This window comes from Pongo pygmaeus, chromosome 14 (assembly GCF_028885625.2).
Source record: "Pongo pygmaeus isolate AG05252 chromosome 14, NHGRI_mPonPyg2-v2.0_pri, whole genome shotgun sequence".
NCBI classification, from domain to species: Eukaryota; Metazoa; Chordata; class Mammalia; order Primates; family Hominidae; genus Pongo; species Pongo pygmaeus.
In genome coordinates this window covers 31,824,092-31,843,968 of record NC_072387.2, presented here as the reverse complement: position 1 = coordinate 31,843,968, position 19,877 = coordinate 31,824,092, and the positions used below count along the sequence as shown (strand labels likewise).

Sequence of the window (19,877 nt, the reverse complement as noted above, 5' to 3'; positions counted from 1 at the left end):
GTGGGGAAAGAGGCTTGTGTTCAAGAAAGGGAATTCAGGAAAGCCTTGGGTTAGAGGTGTGAATTTGGGAGAGCTCTGGGTCAGAGGCATGAATTTGGGAGAGCCCTGGGCTAGACATGTGAATTCTGGAGAGCTGTGGGTCAGAGGTTTGAATTCGGGAGAACCCTGGGTGAGAGTTATGAATTTGGGAGAGCCCTGGGTGAGAGGTGTAAATTTGGGAGAGCCTTGGGTGAGGTGTGAATTCGGGAGATTGCGTGGGTCAGAGGTGTGAATTTGGGACTGGACAGTGTTTATTTCCTAGGCTGCTGTAACATAGCACCACTGTTTTTCAGCCTCTCCCCACTCCAAGTTCTTGGCTGCTGTGCTCTGTGTTTCCCCCTTGTTCACTCCCCTCACTCCCTGTCTTCCTTGGCTACTATTATTATGATCTGACCCAGTTCTTCCAGGCTGGCCAAGTGGCCTCTTCTACTCTCACCCCCTACTCTCTCCAGGTAATGTCATCCTGGCTCACAGCCACATTACATTTTAAGGTTAGAGTAGAGCAAGAGTAGTCACATATACAAGAACACGGGGGAGAGTAACAGTGTTACATTACTGAGGTGGAGGGTGAGCAGGTGAGTGGCATGAGAGGAGGTGATGCTTCTGTGCTAAGGGCAGGATGCCGGGGATAATGTGTCTTGTGGGAAGGCTGCAGGAGCGGAGGTGGAGGGAGTGTCTGGGGACACCTGCTTCTTCTGAGAAGGAGGGTATGAGAGAGGTGAGGTGTGAGAGAGGGTGGGGTTCAGTGGGGCTGGAAGTTTGAGGAGAGTGGAGATTGCATTAAGGAGTAGCCGTGGAGAGGGGAGAATCAGCTGGCGGGGAAAGGCAGGAGGGTGGCCGGGCTGGCCGCCGTGTCTGTTAGGGTCAGTCCCATGAATGCCCCTGTGTCCTGATGGTGATGCTTCCCAGGAGACCCCAGCACAGACCCACCAGGGCACCACACTCATCCCAGTGACTTGGGTGGGAAGCAGGAGGGGTGAGGAGTTTTGGATACTGGCAGGGATGTTCAGTGATGGCCGTGGATATGGAGGGAAATGAAGAAAGAGAACCTGATGGGTTGAAGAAGTAAAAAGAGTCAGCACTGGCTGGGGGCCAGGAGGTGAGGGAGCAGCGGTGAGGACTGAGCAAGCGATCTGCAGGGAGAGGCTCCAGCACTGAGCCCAGAGATTCAAACAGTGATTTCAGAAGATGAGGCTGGCGTGTGGCTGTGGGAAGGACGAGGAGATAAAGGAGACATGGGAGGTGAGGAGGAGACTGATGGCCACAATGTCACTCATGTAGACATTGAACTCACCCAGGGGGCGGGTGGGAGCAGAGGTGGATGGCGCACTGTGAGCCACGTGTCAACATCTTACATGGCCGAGAGGGAGTGGCAAGAAGTCACTGTGCAGTGGCAAAGGTGGGGTCAGGTACAAGTTTGAGGCATGGGCTTCAAAAAAGCAGTGTCATAGCTTTTAACCTCTGTCACATGAGGTCATTTACAAGAAGAGGTCTAAGATGATTGTCATGTATGTGTCCATCCACCTATTGAATAGCTCACTCTAACACCATGCCTGTGATTCAAAAAACGTGTTGGTGAACATACTGAATGACAGGTATCTACCAGTCTCCATGTTGGGCTTGCAGTCAGGAGGTAGATGAAAAAGTTCTGTCTTCTTGGGGTGTTCAGAGTCAGAAGCATTGACGAATTCGAGTAGGAGGGAAATGTCACACTTGCTCTGCATTCCATGGAGAGGAGACAGAGTGACACACTTTGGGGGAAGGAGTAGAGGAGCTGGTGGTGGTGGTGTCTGAAAGCACTCTGGGCTTAGGGAAACACCAGATCGGCTTCAGTGGCCTGAGGCCTGGTCAGAGGGGTGAGTGCGTTGGTCTTTGAGACTCACTATCCCTCCCGGTTGGACTGACTAGACTGCAGGAGCTTCACGAATTCACCAGTTCCTGGAGTCTCCTTGGAAGAGGACTGCTGCAAGCCTTGTCTGGCTCCTTGAGGAAGGAAGAGCATCCAGTGCACCTGTGACCCCAAGACCACAGGCACTGGCCGTACCCTCTAAAGGAAATAGGTTTCCTACCCGCTGCCGCTCTGCAGTCCTTACTTGGCAGGCATGGACGTAGAACCCATCCAGCTCTGTCTTTCCCATACACAGTGTTGTAAAATCAGACTCATTGGTCATCCCTGGGTGATTGGGCCCTATTGGAACCTTTGCTTCTGATGTCCTCAGAAGTGGCTCAATGAAATATTTTTCTTTTTCTGAATGTGGGGGGTGAACAGAGAAAATTGCCATCATTTGTTCTTCTTCTGTTAATTCTCCCTATGATCTCAGGCCAGGAGTGTATGGGCAGACAGTTCCCTGTGGCCATTGACTCAGTCTTCCAAACTACAGCATTTGCCCTTTTATTCAAAATCCCATCTGGCTGGTTTTCGATGGTTCTGTCTGTAGCATTTTCCCCACGCTGGTCTATAAATGCAGGGGTGTGTGTGTGTGTGTGTGTGTATGCTTAGATGTACCTATAGATAGAGAGGGGAGTGCCTAGGCCAGATCACTCAGAGAAGGTGTTGGATTAAGCCATTTTGATGTTTCCATTACAGAAATCCTAAACCAAGCACAGCTTCTCTGACACCAGTAACAATTTCATTACTGAGCCATGAGATAACAGCAGGTTTATAAGAGAAGGTGGTAAAAAGATTGAGAATTCAAATAATGAATGGAGTGCACACAGGAAAGAGTACGGTGCATATCTTCATGAGGAACCTGAATTAAGGCTGCTGTGCCACAGATCAAGTAATGCGTAATTTTTTCTTTGGAAGCACATAGAGGCTTTAATGGTAACGAGTTGCTCTTAAGAAAACCTAAGATTTTAAAAGAAACAGAACTAAGATTAGAACCTTCATCACGTATTCAGTTCTTTTCGTATTGTATTAGTAGTAACGAATACAGATTTAATGGCATATAATGCATTTCAAGCAATTTTAGATTGAAGCAGAGTATTATGACTGTAGAAAGTCCATTTTTTAACTAATGCAAAATATTTGCAGAAGTGTTTGTCTTTAAGTTATACATCAGCCGTTATCCATTATAGTAATGATTTTAAAATACTTTCTTTTTGTTCTATACTTGATTTGACTCACATATTTAATACAATATTAGAGACATGGAAAAAAACACAATATACATCAGCAAATACAGAACCCATTAAACAAGAACCAATACAGCAGAAGTCCCTTCTCAGCCACACTTCCCCTCCTCCCGCAGCATTGTTTTGTACGCTTGCTGCATATACGTACACACAGAAACAGTACTTATTACTATTGTCTTTTAAATATAGAAGTTGGCTCTTGTCTCCTTGCATAGTTCCTGGTGGGCACTCCTGGGCTTTGGTCTGTCCTCAAGGTCGTTCAGGGACTTGGGTTCCTTCCTAGGGTAGCACGTCTCTGTCTTTGGTAAAACACTGCTTTAAAAAATCTCCAAAGCATCATGAACCCCATTTTGTAAATTTCAAAAAGAAAGATGAATTATTAGAAAGACGAAATTAAAAAGCAGATACACAATTTTGCTCTGCAGTCATCAGTCAATAAAGAGTCAGGAGTGAAATACCGGTTCTTGTACCAACGCCTATCTGTGCACTTTGAACAGATACCATTTATGGCAGTGTTTACAGTTAACATGGTAACTGTGCTTACTTGTTGTTAGATTTCTCTCATCCAGGTTGGATGGACCACAGTATATTTGTTTATTCCCCGGCTCTCTAGTTCTCTAGGAAAACCAAAGGGTTTTCTTAGCTCCGTGGTCATCCAGGGGTGAGGGGCTCCTCACAGGGGCGCAGACGGGACTCAGGGAGGGTGGAGCCGCCCCCTTATGAAGGTGCTTCTTCCTTGAGAGTTCTACTGGGTGTCCTGGAGCTGGCTGTGGGCAACAGACCCTGCCCCAGGAAGATGCAGGAATGGTCAGCATAGTGCATCAATTAAATCAATTCAGAGACTGCTCCACACACACAGGGCTGAAAATTTACTTTCCATATGATTTATCTTCCCAAATTATGTTCAGTCACAGTATCTGTGAAAGCTGTGGGAGAGTCTACAGTGACATTAGGCTACTAGTAAGACACAAAAGGACACTCAGATAACAGATAACAAAATGCCAACCACCCGAGACCCCCACATTAAACCACAAACTCTTCCCATTATCAGATTTGCAACGAAAGCTGAAAGTGCACATCTTGGCTTTAGCTGTTCTATTATCACAATCTGTTTACTGTCTGTGAGAATAAATCAAATGAATTCATTGATGCACATCTGAAAATGAATCTCCATTCCCTTTTCCATGGCTACTTTTTCATGACATATAGGTTATCTTCACCACATTGCTTTCCATTTTAAAAGAGCTGAGAGTTTCTCAAAGTAAGTACTTTTCTGAGAGTCCTTAATTTGGAAGAACTCTGCTTTCTCTGAGTCACTAGGGGAGAAGTTAACAGATGCTGGAAGATGACATCAGCATTTAATTGCAAATAAATTCTGTTCTCTGGCAGCCTGGCTGTTGTGCTCACATTTGAAAACTGTTTTGATTCTTAAATTTTTACCATGTTTGCTAAATCTGGATAGATTATGAAGCCACATTCTTAAAAGATACTTGTATGTTTAGAGGCGAGAATTGGAGATCTTCAATGAATTGGAGGGTTGCCTTGCTTCTTAGACCACAGAAGCAGCTCAGGAATATAGTGCTCACCTGGTGCCTAGCAGGGTAAGCCCAGGACAGGAGCTCATATTTAAGTACGAGAAATGGCGTGTATGCAGGGAGAAAATGGAAACCACAGTTTTAAGGATGTGTTGGGGAATATGGAATCCTTGGTGAAAAAGGGCCGTTATACAGCTTTCCTCCCTGGTGAAGGGATGTTGAACTCCTGAGTTTTAGGTGTGGGGACAGCGGGTGGGAGAGGGATGGGGAAGATCTGAGTTCATAAAAGTGTCTTTCAAATAATGTGAAGAACAGCTGGTACATGTCATGTAAAGGGTCAGAGAACACACAAGCTGTAGAGGGGCGTTTCCTGAGGAATGCATGTGCTTTTAGATTTGCCACAACCCTGAAAGCTAGATCTGAGGCTCAGCAAGATGCAGCCTGGGCATTTTTGTCAATGGAGGAGTGGATTCCTTTTTCTGCACACAGCAGCATAGCTGACATTTTTTTCCCTTCTTAATAAAGACGTCCACCCCCTTGACCTTTAGAGCTGATCTTCTAAAAGACTGTACTGTTTCTTGCATAATCATCACCTGTTCTGCTACACAATTACTCTGTTTGGACCCATGCTTCGGGGTAGGAGACATACCCTGAGAAGGCCAGGGTCAGACTGGCTGGGCTGCAAGCAGCCGGAGGTGTCTGCTATGTTCCTGCAGTTTCCAGTGTGAGCTGCAGAGGAGAGACAGCCACTTTGTGAGTAACCACCATAATTCTATTATTAGGTGAGAGATTAATAATTGACATGTTACAACATATCCAGGAGGGTATAGAGGGTAAGTCTAAATGTCAGTGTTCATTAGTGGTTTTTTGTATTAAAAGTTTTCTTATTCCCAGTGTTCGTAAGTTGTCACTCTTGAGTGTTCATGAGATCAACTAACTCATCAGCAGGTAAACACACAGGGCCTTCGTGGCACCTCAAGCATTTCATAACATGAGGTTCCCTGAGATTGCAAATGTGATAGAATAAAATCTGTACACAGTATAAATGAGCAACGGTTTCAGACAACGACAAGACAAACACGTTTCCAGCATGTCCCCATTTCATCTAATGTGATGTGCGAAAGAACTGAAAAAGGAGCACAGCAAACTGGGAGGCTCAGGGCACGAGGTGGGGCAGAGGAGCGAATAGAGGCCAGGCCAGGCCAGGCAGGCCCAAGTACTAATTCATCACAGTCGCAGGTGTGGTTGACTGGACCCTAACTCTGGGAGGTGCCGGCTGATTTGGTCACCACAGTTGTCTTAGGGGCCTGCATGGCTATGGTCCCATTTTACAGCTGGGGAACTGAGTTGCAACGAGGCCAGCCTACACGAGTGGAGCTGGGAGAGCACCGGGACACGCAGCCCAAGCTCCTGGTGCCCTTGCATTCATGTGCCAGCTTCTGACAAGGGCTGCTCTTCTGGGATTTTACTCGAAGAGTGCAGGGAAGCCACGTCGATGGTGTAGGGGGAGAGGATGCCCTCGCTCGGCGATTAACACGAAGCCCCTCTCTGGAAGGAGGATGCTGTGGCATTGCCTGGGCTTTGTCACAGTTTTGTCATTCTGAGCCAGCCTCCCCCATCATGCGCACCCCTCCTTCCTTCCGTGTGGAGCCCCCTTTCCTCTAGGATGCAGTCTGAAGGCCAGCTTGTGCACAAGGCCTCCCGACCAGTGTCCCCTCAGCTGAGTGTGACCTTCCTGTTGGCCCTTAGCTGCCCTCTGGCACTGCAGTCACCTCTGTCAGTGCCTCTCCTGATTGCCAAGCATTGCAAGGGCCTGTGCCGGTTGCCTGGTGGCCCTGAGGCTCTGAGCCCTGTGCAGAGTTTAATACCCTTCTGCTGAGTGACATGTTTAGGGCCAGCCTCTGGTCAGAGGAAAGGCCAGGCTAGGCCACTGCTTGCATCTTTGAGGGGCGAGGCTTGCCTGTGGAGGGGACTGGGCTCAGTGAGTGGGTGTCATGTCTGTGGTCAGTAGCTGGCCCCTGGGGCGACCGACTGCTGGGTTCAAAATCCTGCTGCACCAGGGACAAGCTGGGTGATGTTTAAGTTGCAAGGCGGCTTGAGGCTTTTTCTTTTTTCTTTTGAGGTGCAGTCTCCCTCTGTCAGCCCAGCCTGAAGTGTAGTGGTGCAAACTTGGCCCACTGCGACCTCTGCCTCCCAGGTTCAAGTAGTTCTCATGCCTCAGCCTCCTGAATAGCTGGGATTATAGGCGGCACCACCACACCTGGATAATTTTTTGTATTTTTAGTAGAGACAGCTTTTCTACTAAAAATGGCTATGGTGGCCAGGCTGGTCTTGAACTTCTGGTCTCAAGTGATCCATCCACCTTGGCCTCCCGAAGTGCTGGGATCACAGGCGTGAGCCACCGAACCCAGCCAGGGTTTTTTCATTTTAAATTTAAGAGTAACAGTACTACTCAGCTCACGCATTCACTGTGAAGATTAAATGAAATATTACAGATACTCAATGCATGGTGAGACTTAATAAACAGTATTTATTGTCATCATGATCTGGGTGCACATGCCACCCCAAGAAAAGACAAAAATTAGCTCTACCTCAAGCATAACCCAGAAGTCCTGGGGGGAAATGGAGGCAGGCGCAGCCCAAAGGCTGCTCTGCAGACCAGGCTGCAAAGTGTGTGAATGATTCATGTCTGCAGCAGCCCCACTCATGGGAGCCGAACCACCCAGGTGTGTGTCCCTGTGAAGGTTAAGAAAGGAGGTTCAAGCTGGTGTGCTGAGGGAGAGCTTGTGACCACAGCCACACACTGTGTGCCCTCTGGTCATTTATTGTACAACATGTGAAGGATTTCAGTCACCTAAAGCTCTTGATGATCAGACCAGGTTATCTGTAAATTTCAGGAGAAAATGTACCTGAATTAACTCCTGAAGGTTGTGGGATGAGGGGCTCTTCTTTCAGTTTTCCTTCATCTCAGAGAAAAAGAACACCTGCAGAGCCTTGACTCCTTGTGCAGCTGGAACGGCCAGGCCCTGTCCCTGGGGCTGGCTGTTCTTGACGCTGATGCTCCATAGCCGGCAGCTCTTAGTGCCTTCGTCATGGGCCACCGTGAAAAAGGGCGGTGCCCCCAGCCCCTCCACAGCTCTCCAAGTGGACAGCCTTGTTGGTGGTGACTTCAGATAAGAGGTAGGGAGCAGGAGAGCAGGAGAAGGGGAGGGGGAGAGAGAGAGAGAGAGAGAGAGAGAGAGAGAGAGCAAGAAAGAAAAGAACAGTCTAGAGTGTGGACTGAAGCTGTGTTTAAGATGAAGGGAAGGGGAACACTGGAGGAGGCAGCAGGCCTGGGCCAGCTGAGGAAGGCAGAGGTAAGTCTGCTGTGAGTCACCTGGCAGAGCTCTGGAAACCTTTGGCCCCCAGCTCCCTGTCCACCCCCACGTACTCCCACCTCACTGCCCCCATCCCCCAATGGCGCTCAGGCTTATCTTCTGCAGCTCCTGTCCATGAAATGTCTCCCTGATGGAATGACCCACAGGCCCCAGACAGCCATTCAGCCAAGGAGGAGGGAAGAGGGGGGAAAGCATAGCTCTGGGACCAAGTGCGGGAGTTGGGGGCTGCTCTTGCCAAACAGAATCAGGAACAAGGAGCAGCACAAGAGGTGCTGAGCAGTGGCCTCAGCCAGCGGGCTCTCTGCTGCCAGGGCCATGCCATCCATCACATGGGGTATGTCTCTTTGCTGTGGGTACCCAAGAACTCTGCCAGGCCCTGCTAAGGGTGCCCTGAAAACCTCAGCCAGCCTGCTGTCCCCACCTAAACTCTGCTCTGGTTCTTCCTGGAGCTGACACATTTACATTTAGTTCAGTGCCTCCCAGACATCGGCATGTGGAGGTGAGAGGCTCAGCTGGTCCAGCAAGGAGGGCCACCTCCTCCCGTGGTCCTGTGAACCAAAAGTATCTGAGATAGGTCTCCATCAATTTAGAAAGTTTATTTTGCCAAGGTTACTGTCAATGAAAAGAATCACACTCTGTAAAATATTTGAAGGGATTCATTCTGAGCCAAATATGAGTGACCCATGAGCTGTGACACAGCCATTAGGAGATCCTGAGAACATGTGCCCTAGGTGGTTGGGCTACAGCCTAGTTTTATACATTTTAGGGAGACATGAGACTTCAGTCAAAGACGTGTAAGATGTACATTGGTTTGGTCTGGAAAGATGGGACAACTTGAAGCAGGGTGTGGGATTGTTCCAGGTCATAGGTAGATTTTAAAATTTTCTGAATGGCAATTGATTGAAAGAGTTAGGTTACTATCTAAAGACCTGGAATCAACAGAAAGGAATGTTTGGGTTAGGATGATAAGGGGCGGTGGAGACCAAAGTTTTATCATATAGATGAAGCCTCCAGGTAGCAGGCTTCAGAGAAAACAGATTGTAAATGTTTCTTATCAGACTTAAGGTCTGTTGATGTTAACTCTGGTCAGCTTTTTTTGAATTCCAAAAAGGAGGAGGGTATAATGAGGCATGTCTTACCTCCCTTCCATCCTGGCCTAAATAACTTTTTCAGGTTAACTTTGGAATGCCCTTGGCCAAGAGGAGACATCCGTTCAGATGGTGGGGGGGGCTTACAATTTTATTTTTGATTTACAGGCAGTCCTGACAACATGTGCACAAGGCGGTTAGGGTAAAGCTTGGTTTTACACATTTTAGGGAGATATGAGACATCAATCAAATACATGTAAGATGTACACTGGTTTTGTTCTGAAAGGTGGGACAACTCGAAGTGGGGAGGGGGCTTCCAGGTCATAGGTAGATAAGAGATAAATGGTTGCATTCTTTTTGGATCTATGATCAGCCTTTCACTGAATTAAACAATTTATATGTGAGAGGGGATAGTATTTGCTTCTTAGTCTGGCTCAGTGAATCTGCATTTTTACATAAACAGTAGGGCAGAGGAAGCAATCAGATATGCATTTGCCTCAGATGAGCAGACAGATGACTTTGAGTTCTGTTCTTTGTTCCGCATCTATGAAGATAAGCTATCACTTTATATCACCAAAGTGAAATTCAGCAGAATTGTATTCGGGTAAAGATCTTGAGGAGTTTCCTTGTGGGCATATTGTGAGGGAGGTATGTAGCTTTTTTTTTTTTCATCTTTGTAGCTATGTTATTTAGGAATAGAATGGGAGGCAGGTTTGCCTAACCCCAGCTTGAGTTTTCCCTTGGGCTTAGTGATTTCGGGGTCCCAAGATTTATTTTCCTTTCACAGTCCTTGATTCCTCCTGCCTGGAAGCTCCTCCACCTGTGGCCTGAGTTGGATCTGCTTCTCCTCCCAGCAGTCTACTTCCTTCCTCCATCCTTTCTTCCTCCCATGAATCTTCCTCCCCACTCCTCCCTCCCTCCTGCTCCACCATGGGGCACTTCACCCAAGGCCTGGCTGGTGTCTTTGCAAGCAAGGCAGAGCCAGTGCCTTGTTGGTGGATCTGAGGGCCCTGGTGCATGGGACATGCTGGTTGACAAACCATTCCTAGAATCCACCCTGAGCACCTGGTTCTAGGAATGGTTTGCCATTCCATGTCAAATGGTTGCCAAATGCTTTGCCCCACTGGTGACTGAGGTCCCAAGGGATAGAGACCCCTCGGATTGTCCTAGAGGAATGTTCCCTCTCTGCCTTACTGCTTTCTTCTGTCTTTCCCCCTGCACCCATCCTGCTGGGATGTGCCTGCACTCTGCAGTTTGCTGACTCCTCTGCAACCTTGGCTTTGGTTTCTCCCCAGGACTTGACCACGTGGCCGTGGGCCCCTCCCTGTAGAGCCACACTGCAGGAAAACAAGGCTGCTTCAGCCCAGCCAGACCCATATTGCCTGAGTGCCACCTCCCAGCCTGGATCAGCACTCGGAGCTCCCACCTGCCTCCCAGGGGAGTGGGCATCCACCCTGAGCACCTGGTTCTAGGAATTTCCCTTCCCTTCATTTCTGAGGCAGTGCCTGCCGGCTTGGCCATCTCATGCTGTTTCACATTCCGCAGCTGGTCTGGGCCCAAGTGCTGCTGCGGACTCAAGGATCCCTAAGACCGTTCTGGGCAGGTCTGGCTTGCTGCCCTCCCCTGGAGAATGTGGTGACCCAGCAGCAGGTGGTTGAGAGTGTCCCTGCTGGTGAGGACAGAACCTGGAATTCTGTTGCCATGCTCCCTGTTCTGGCCAGCTGATGCCCTCCAGCTGTGGGCTGGCCATGCTTCTGATGGGCCTGATATGGACACAGACTAGCATGTCCCATGCACCAGGACCCTCAGATCCACCAACAAGGCACTGGCCCTGTCTTGCTTTCTTCTCTTGGTGTGGCTGAAAACACCAGGCTCTAACTCTACTAGTTGAACAGGAGCCTGGGAGTCTCCAACATCCTTCCTGGCAGGGGGCATGCAGAGAACATAGTCTTCAGCTCTGGCCAAGCAGCCATCTGTCCAGCCTGCTGGTGCTAGCCTGGGTAGATGGCCTGGAACTTAGGGGCAGATCCCACCTGCACAGGCAAACTTGGGGGACTATGAGGGATGAACCCACAGACCCGGAATGCTCAGCCTTCTTCTTTAGACTTGCAGCAGAAGCTTCAATGTGGGCCTCCGCCTCCCCCCATGGACTGTAAACTCACAGGCACAGGGACAGGGGCTTGCCCACCACCCTAAACAGAACTTGCTGATGACTCACTGAGAAGATGAAGGCAGTGGTTTCTTGCAGCCATTGCGTCTGATCATGGGCCCCAGCAGGGATGTGAGGGACCTGTGTCACTGGCAAACACACTGTCAAGAAGCCAGGTGTGTAACCGGCCTATGATGAAAGCCTGCAGAGGTATCCATCTCCTTCCTGGGGAATCTTTTCACCTGCATCACAGCCAGACCCTCCATCATGGGTAGAAGGGTCTAGGGACTCTTCCAGAACAGATAACTACTTTCTACCTAAGGACCAAAATACTTTTAGCCTCCGAGGCATAGGGCAGCTTACGGGTGAAACTCTCATCTATCTTGGTCAAGGTTGCCCCCAGGCAGGGGGACATCAGCAGCAGATGCTCCTGATTGGTCAGTATCTTGAGGAGTACACACCACCCAGGTACACCATTAGGGTGTCCTCTAGTGCAACGGGACAGAGACAAAGGCTGTGCCTACTGTCTCTAAGGAGTGGGAGAGGACAAGCGTATGGCAATTTTGATAGGCTTCTCACTTGGCCCTTCAAGTTGGCCATGTTGATCAAATTCATGATCAAGTTCATGGTCTTCTCCTTTCAGGGGCTCCCCTGGTTGATCTTTTTCTGCCCTGACAACTCCTGGAGTCTGTTCCCTCCCCATCTCCCGTAGCCGACCTCCAAGTGTGTGGTGGGCGGGGTGCAAGCTCCAAGCCCGTGATTACAGCAGCTGCCTTGCTGGGAATGGCAGGGGCATAGGAGCAGTCATGCCCACTCCAACAGTCAGTGTTGCCACAGCAGTGCCCGGAACACCACCCTGACCCCCGTGGCTGTAGACAGTGGGGTGTGTTTGGTTTATGCGTCTGCAGGTCGGGGCTCTCACGGGCTTGGGCGGGGCTCCCTCCTGTGGCTGGCACTCTGCTGGCTGTGGCTGGGAACAGGGTGCACCTGGGCCGCAAGTCTCCCTCATCCAGCAGGCGAGCCTGACACCTTCTCACCGTGACGGCAGAGTGGGGAGCAAGCAAAGCCACACTGTGTGAGCTTTTCAAGGGCCCATTGTCACCCCTTTGCTAATACCCCACTGGCTGCAGCCCATGTGGCTGAGCCCAGAGCCGGGGTGGGGGGGGTACATGGCAACCTGTGCAGACATGGAAAAACCACAGCCTCCTCTTCTCCCACTGAAAGGGGCTTAGAGCTCTTCCTGTCTCTCCACGCATGCTGCACTGTTTCATGCTCTTTCTCCCAAGGAACTTCTCCTCAGCTCAGCTCCCCCTCTGTAAGTGGAACTCTGATTTCATCTGAGCACCCTGGCTTCCACAGCATTGCATGCCCACCGCCAGCTCATTCCTCCCCTCCCTCACCCATTGGGCCGACGATCCTCTCCCACTTGCTGCTCAGTTTCCCTCCTGGTTTGTCCCAGCTCTGGGGCCAATGGGCAGCCCCCTCACCCTTGTGCCTTGCCCCCATACCTGGGACACTGCTTGGGAACAGTGCCCAGGATTCTGCCTACTCTGAGAATGGGGACAAGAAATCTACACACAAGCTTAAGTCCCCCTTATCCTAAAAAGGTACTTTTTCCTTGACCTTGTGAATGCTTCCAAGATCTTATTGATGTCTAATTTGCCTTTTGCAAGAAAATGTTTCGAAAGAGTAATCTACACCCATCGCTTTCATTCCTTACCACCCACTTGCTCCTTGTCCCTTACAGTCTTTTTTTGCCCAAGAAGACCAGGCTGTCAACAGTCTGCAGTGTTAGGAGTGCCACATGTGTTCATTTATTTTGTCCTCTAAAAACCTTGAAGGCTTGGGTGCCGCATACAGTCATGGCCATTTGACCCGTGAGAGAATTAGAGCTCAGCCTGGTCATGTTGTTCTTGAGGTTATTGGGAGCGGGTAATGGACTGTAGGCCTTTCTGACTGCAGAGCCTGTTTTAAGCTGTTGTGCTGTACTGACCCTATGTGCAAGCCTGGAGTGTGCTAAAGTCAGAGCTTCCAAACCCCGGTCATGCAAAGGGGCTGTATATGCTTGCTAGGGCTGCTGTGCCACAGCTGAGTGGCTTTGACAAAGAAATGGTTTGCTTCGCTGTCCTGGAGGCTGGAGGCCATGGGGTCAGCAGGGCCATGCTCCTTCTGCAGGTGCCAGGGAAGGTTGGATCCCATCCCTTCTCCCAGCTCTTGGTAGCATAACTCCAGTCTCCACATTGCATTCTCACTGTGTACGTGTCTGTGTCCAGAGTCTCCCTTTCCATTAGGACACAAGTCATATTGGATTAGGGTCTCACCCTAATGACCTCATCATAACTACAGTTGACAACTCGGGGGCACCCACACACCCCCCTTCCCCCATGCAGAAACGGCCCCACTGTTTCTGGGGCCTTTCAAAACCTGCATATAACCTTTGACTCCCCAAAAACTTAACTACTAATAGCCTGATATTGACCAGAAGCCTTACCGATAATGTATCAGTGGATGAACACATATTTTGCATGTTATATGTACTGTATATTGTAGTCTTACAATAAAGTAAGCTAGAGAAAAGAAAATAATATTTGAAAATCATAAGAAAGAGAAAATATATTTACTATTCTTTAAGTGCAAGTGGATCATCCGGGTAAAGGCCTTCATCCTGTGGTCTGTTAGTTTGTAACAAAATAATGTATGTCTTCCCGTAAAATTTACTATTGTTATTTAACGACTTCCTTTAAAAGGAAGGTAAGTGGTTTAGTGAAACTGGTGAGAGGAAACAAATCCTGATTTCAATTGTGAATTAATGTTATTATTCACACAAGTTATTTCACTTCCTGTCTTCTCCCTTTTGGTTAAGGTTTCCACAGGATTGCTGTACTTCTAGGATCCAGGTTCCCTTTTTGGCACTTTCTGGATTTTTGTTTGTTTGTTTTTGAGACAGAATCTTGTTCTGTCGCCCAGGCTGGAGTGCAGTGGTGCGATCTCAGCTCACTGCAAGCTCCGCCTCCTGGGTTCACGCCATTCTTCTGCCTCAGCCTCCCGAGTAGCTGGGACTACAGGCGCCCGCCACTACGCCCGGCTAATTTTTTTCTATTTTTAGTAGAGACGGGGTTTAACAGTGTTAGCCAGGATGGCCTTGATCTCCTGACCTCGTGATCTGCCCACCTCAGCTTCCCAAAGTGCTGGGATTACAGGTGTGAGCCACCGCGCCCGGCCACTAGATTTTTACAGTAAATAATGACCTCTTAACAGGAGAGGAATAGATCCAAAAAGCCTTATAAGCAAAAACATTGCTGAAGGCCAGAGTTTACTCCAAAATAGACACATGGTGTTATTGAATTTTTTCCCAAATACTCAGAGAACCTAAGTAAAAACCTTAGCAATTTACCTTTCGCTGAGAGGAACTAGTTGGACTGTACATTTTAAGAAAACCCTTTGTTCAAAGTACATGTCAGGAAAAACTAATTTCGGGGACAGCCCTGCTTCCAAGCTTGTTTCTCCTGTGGCATCCCCTCTCTGTTAGCAGTAATTTAATAAAAAACCTGAATATGACCCTGTTGTGAGCTGAGTCAGGCCTGACCCTGAGCCAGGGGCCACCCTGTCCCCTCTGCTTCACTCTCACCATTGCCCACTCATGGGGCTTCTTTTCTGCTCATGATTCATCCCAGAAGGTTTTTCCCTGCCATCCCCCAGAAGGTCAGACCAGCCAGGACACCCTCGGCCTTCCTGATCCTTCCCCTTTGGGGCGACCCCTGGAAGGCTCCCCCTCCCCTTCCTAGGACCACCGTTTCTGGGGCCTTTCCAGCCAAACCATGCAAAGGTGAGCCTTGGCTGGTGACACTTCATAGTCCCCTCATGACCCCACCTAAATCAGCAAAATGAAGTTGTTGGTTCTTAGAGATAATTTAAAACACAGAGGCATTTCCTCAGGCAGTGGGATTTGAGCATCAAAGACACGCTTCTGTCCTTTGTCCTTCTGCTCTTGGATGTCGCGGCTCCTTGGCTCCACAGTGACTTGGAGGGTACGCGGTGTATGTGTGTTGGCTGCAATAGTGTGAGCCACAGTGACACGTGGCATGGTTCTGAGCTCCACAAGGAAAATGGCAGAGCCCCGTTCCAGGTCCCTGGCAGGACTCGGGACTCTGTGCGTCTTTCTCAAACACCCCTGAGACGTGCCCAGCATTGTGTTGTGTTTGTGGCTTGTCCTTCAGCCCCACTCCTGGCTCCTCCTGTGAGGGGTGGAGGCCAGTGGGGTCCATCCCTGCCCAACCCTGGAGTGCTCCATCCTCCAGAACGTGGCCCTGGACCCTCCAGGAAGCAGCTGCGGCTCTTCCTGAGGCTAGGAGAGCTGTTTCCCAGTAGCTACCATTTTTCCATTTGGATCCAGATGTGACATCTTCCCATTTCTGACATCACCCTGGATGTCACACCAATTTTCTTTAACTGACTTCTCACGTTCCTCAAATTCTTGCTGGAAGAATTGGGAGCGTCCTTTGGTGCCTGGGCAGCCATGATGCAGGCCACCCCCACGATGCTAGGCTCAAAGGTGCCCTTCTCTGCCCACAGCCAAGCAGGGCTGCTGGGTTCACCTTGACCTCCACTGACTCTTCCTAAGCAGGCTCAGTGTTCAGGGCCCGGGCATGGCCTGCAAGGTTTGCGGGGTACCTCCCCGCTCCCTCTCCTTCCTGCTCTCAGTCGTCCTGAGCTGTGTGTCCCCAGTGTTCTCTTCCAGAAGTTTCATTGTCCTTGTGCAGAGGAAAGCCCCTGGAAGGCACTCTGGGACATGGATTGTGCCCCAGTTCAGCACTAGAGTGGTGGCTCTGCCCCCCGCCACCAGGCCTGGCCGCTGCGCGGTAACATGAGCCTGACGAATCCCAGGGTGCAGAGAACCCAGGGCTGGTGCAGGATGGCGCTGCCCCCACCCAGGCTCATGCCCAGCCTTCAATAAATACAGTTTTAGTTACTGAATGACAGTGGATGGTGGAGCCCATGGAGGGTGTGATGAACACCAAGTGGGGCCTAACACAGACTCGGCAGCCTCAGGGAGGCAGGAGGTAGGGAGGCAGGAAGTAGTGAGGAGCGCCCGAAGTGTGGGAGGAGGTGACAGGGTCAGGGGGCAGACATCCTTCCCATGGGGCCCAGCCCTGGGCCAGGGCGGAGAGCTGAGGTAACATCAGTAGATGAGCGAGCACTCCTGAGTTACGAATAGAGAACAGATCCCCAAAATAACAGCATGCATTTACACATGCTCACACCTGCCAGGCACTGCTCTGAGACAATAACTCGGTTAATGCTCACAATTCTCTTATCCTCGTCCGAGAAATAGAATAATTTGCTTGGGCAATGCAGCAAGTGAGTGGTGGACCCGAACCAGAACCTATGTAAGCCCACGTGCTTGACCTGAATTCAGAGGATTTGAAACCCAGGGCTTACAGCTTTAAAATGCACAGTCCAGACGATGGGGCTGATGTGTGATCTAAATCTCTTGGGCAGAGCTTTTCTCCATGCTCCAAAATTCTGCTCTTAAGGCCATGTGAGAGATGTATGTGTGTCTGTGTTTGTGTGTGTATATATGTATATGTAAGATATACACACAAATGTGTATATACATTTTTGTTTACATATATTTTTTAGATCAGATAGATCCTGTCTGGCATTCTGATTTAACCTCAGCTAACCTGTTTTCACACATCTGTGCACTAAAACAACGCATTTTTTCCTTTCCAGAGTTTGTCTTCAAGAGTAGCTGGTGCAGAAACTCGGTAAGAAGGGCCTCGAGTCCGTTCTTCCCTCTCCTTCCTCCTTCTTTCTCCTTTAAATCCTACCTCTGTTTGCAGATCGTATAATCTGTATGTTAACTCCGTAATCCATATGCTACCTCTGTAACATACTGTTAAAAATCACTACAAATTTGATAGTTCCACGCTTTTCTTGACTTTCAAAACATATCATCTGTCAAGGTATTTGACATGACCTCTTCCTTTGTGAAGTGAGGCCTCCTCTTAGCATAATTTTAGACCCTACATGGATTTCATTAATCTGCACTATTGCTACTAAATGTTCTGCTAGTGTGGCCAATCCATTTATAGGCAAACTTGGGAATGATTTTGTTTTGAAAGCAAATACAAATGAATCACCTTACATCCGTGGAAAACCAATCATTAGTCTTACATTTTAAGATACTTTACTGTGATAAAAACCTGGGAGTGTTTTGGGGTTTGTATGTTTGTTACTGGATGAATATAACCTTAGAGTTTAACACATTTTAATATAAATGTGCACGTGTGTTCATAAATATGACATACTTAAGTCCTGTTGTAGATTAAACTGTATTACGAACCACTTCACAGTTGTAAGGTCAAAATGTCTTTTCTGATGGACATATAGAAATGTTGCAAAAGATAGTTTTTTCCATCTTAGCATTATTTGTAACTGTGATTTACCTGTTGGACCCAACTAAAGACTAACAAGTAAAGAATCTGAGGAAGGTATTTTAGGTAATAAATGAGATATCTTTTCAAATTCCTTTTTCTCCAGTTAAAGTGGATCGTAGCCTCTGAAAATCTTTAACGAGCTAGACAATACAAAATTTAGATAATTTAATTTGAGATTATGTTTAGGTCTCAGAAAACCTGGGAGGTCTACGCATTAATAGCCAATGATGACACAGAGGCATAGCTAATTGACGAGGTGAGCGGCTGCTTGTTTGATGTTTTAGCAGAGGGTTACTTATTGATCTGCACCATAGGCCTCACCTGACATTGACTTTTCATTTGCTATTTTTCCTGTGTTTTACTTAACTGATGCATTTTTTTTAAATTTTTAACTATTCACATTTGTTTGTGAGAAGAATTACATTACAACATTTAGGTTCTAACGTTTTGCATATCATATGAGTGGATTATCAATCACATATTTTTGTGTCTTCAAAAGCATTTGGTGCACACTGGAGAAATAATTATGACAGTATAAACTTAATTTGTCTGTTTTAGGACATTTTAAATATTTAGGATGCAGAAGAATACTGAGGCATATCTGATTGGGTGGATCTCAACAGACATTAGAATTTGGTTGATATTCAGGGAAAGTGAACGTGTCTAAAGAAGGGGCTCCTAAGTTATATGATTCTTATTTATAAAAGAAAAACAGTATATAGTTTTATAACATACTGTATGGTTTGATAGCAGTGGAGCTAGTTAAAATTTCTGCATACTTTTGTAATTATGTTTTGTTTGTGAACTTAAAGATCCATTACCTAGCCAAATATTTATGTGTATTTTAAAGCATTTTTAAGGTCACATGCTAAATAGCTAGAAAACTTTTCTTGAGCAGAATATTACTAGTGTATTCTCTTTCTTCCTCTTGTGCGTACTTTACAATTAGAATAAATATCATTAATGATAATGCTTCTCTGAGGTCAGATTTTATTTAAAAAATAAAATAGGACTGCTAAAAAATTATGACATTTTGAAATACTCGTTGGAATCCTAGGCAGCTTAGGGCTTCTATAGAGCAATGGGAGTCCAAGGGTAGGGAATCATTTGGTGTTTAGGAAAAGCTTCTGTTATCAATGAGGTCACATTAGCGTTCACAGGTATAGATTTCAACGTGCCAGTGAAGACTAGTAGGGTTAGGAGTCTCATCTCTCTCTCCCTGCAGTCTTTCTGTGGTTTTCAGGCCAGCCACACCTCTTTGCCCCCACGTCAGAATTCAGACATCTACGTTTATTGAAGCTTACCTTTAAGCTCTATCTTTATTGCACTCATTGTGTGAGGTGCAGACTCCAGCTTCTATCTTAGGAAGTCCACCTCAGAGCACCAAGCCTCACCAACAGCCAGACTTAACCAGCTGCATACAGCTTCTCCCTGTTGGCATGAAACACACCAACATTTGGGATGATGGCTTGAGGAATTTGGATTTTGTTTAGATCTGTGTGTTTTAATGTTTTGGTATTTTACTTAGTTCCTACTTTTAAACTGTTCCATTTCAAACTTAAGCATTTCATTTTATAGTTAGAGTGCTTGAACTTTTAACTAATATGCAGTTGACATTGTTCTAAGTTATGAAAAGGGCAAAAATATAGTGCTATGTACATGTGACTTCATGAAAACTTGTTTGTTTTTTAACCTTAATCAAATTTTTCATTAATGCTTAAGTAGAGTATATTAGTATTTTAAAAACAGATTCACAATCCATTTGAGTTGGAAACCATTCTTTGCCCACAAACCCAGTTTCCCTCAGAGGCCGTGAGAGGGAGCTGTTGAACCTTAAACGAATTGTATTTGGCCTTTAACGGTCCATCAGGCTAAACTATTCAGATAATCCATCTATAAAATTTCACTTACATTGTAATAAGCAGTAGTATGATTTTCATTTCTATTAAAGCAGAAGTTATACAGTTAATTAGGAGATTTCAGTTAAATTCAATGAATACCTTTTAGTGCATGTTATTTACAAGGCACTTTATGCCAAAAGTGGGCATAAAAATAAATAATTTGGGCCGGGTGAGGTGGCTCATGCCTATAATTCCAGCACTTTAGAAGGCTGA

General features: G+C 47.4%; 2 protein-coding genes across 3 annotated transcripts in view; one reads left to right on the top strand and one right to left on the bottom strand.

The window, feature by feature from the left end:
• The window catches only part of LOC134738006 (uncharacterized), a 347,768-nt gene that overhangs the window by 21,110 nt on the left and 306,781 nt on the right, over positions 1-19,877 (top strand). For both annotated transcript variants that reach the window (XM_063650641.1, XM_063650640.1), the window contains exon 3: positions 17,057-17,091. In XM_063650641.1, the coding sequence (XP_063506711.1) occupies positions 17,057-17,091 (35 nt within the window). The remainder of the gene's footprint in view (positions 1-17,056; positions 17,092-19,877) is intronic.
• The window catches only part of LOC129011217 (phosphatidylinositol 3,4,5-trisphosphate 3-phosphatase TPTE2-like), a 716,449-nt gene that overhangs the window by 451,778 nt on the left and 244,794 nt on the right, over positions 1-19,877 (bottom strand). The gene's annotated exons all lie outside the window — the stretch shown is intronic.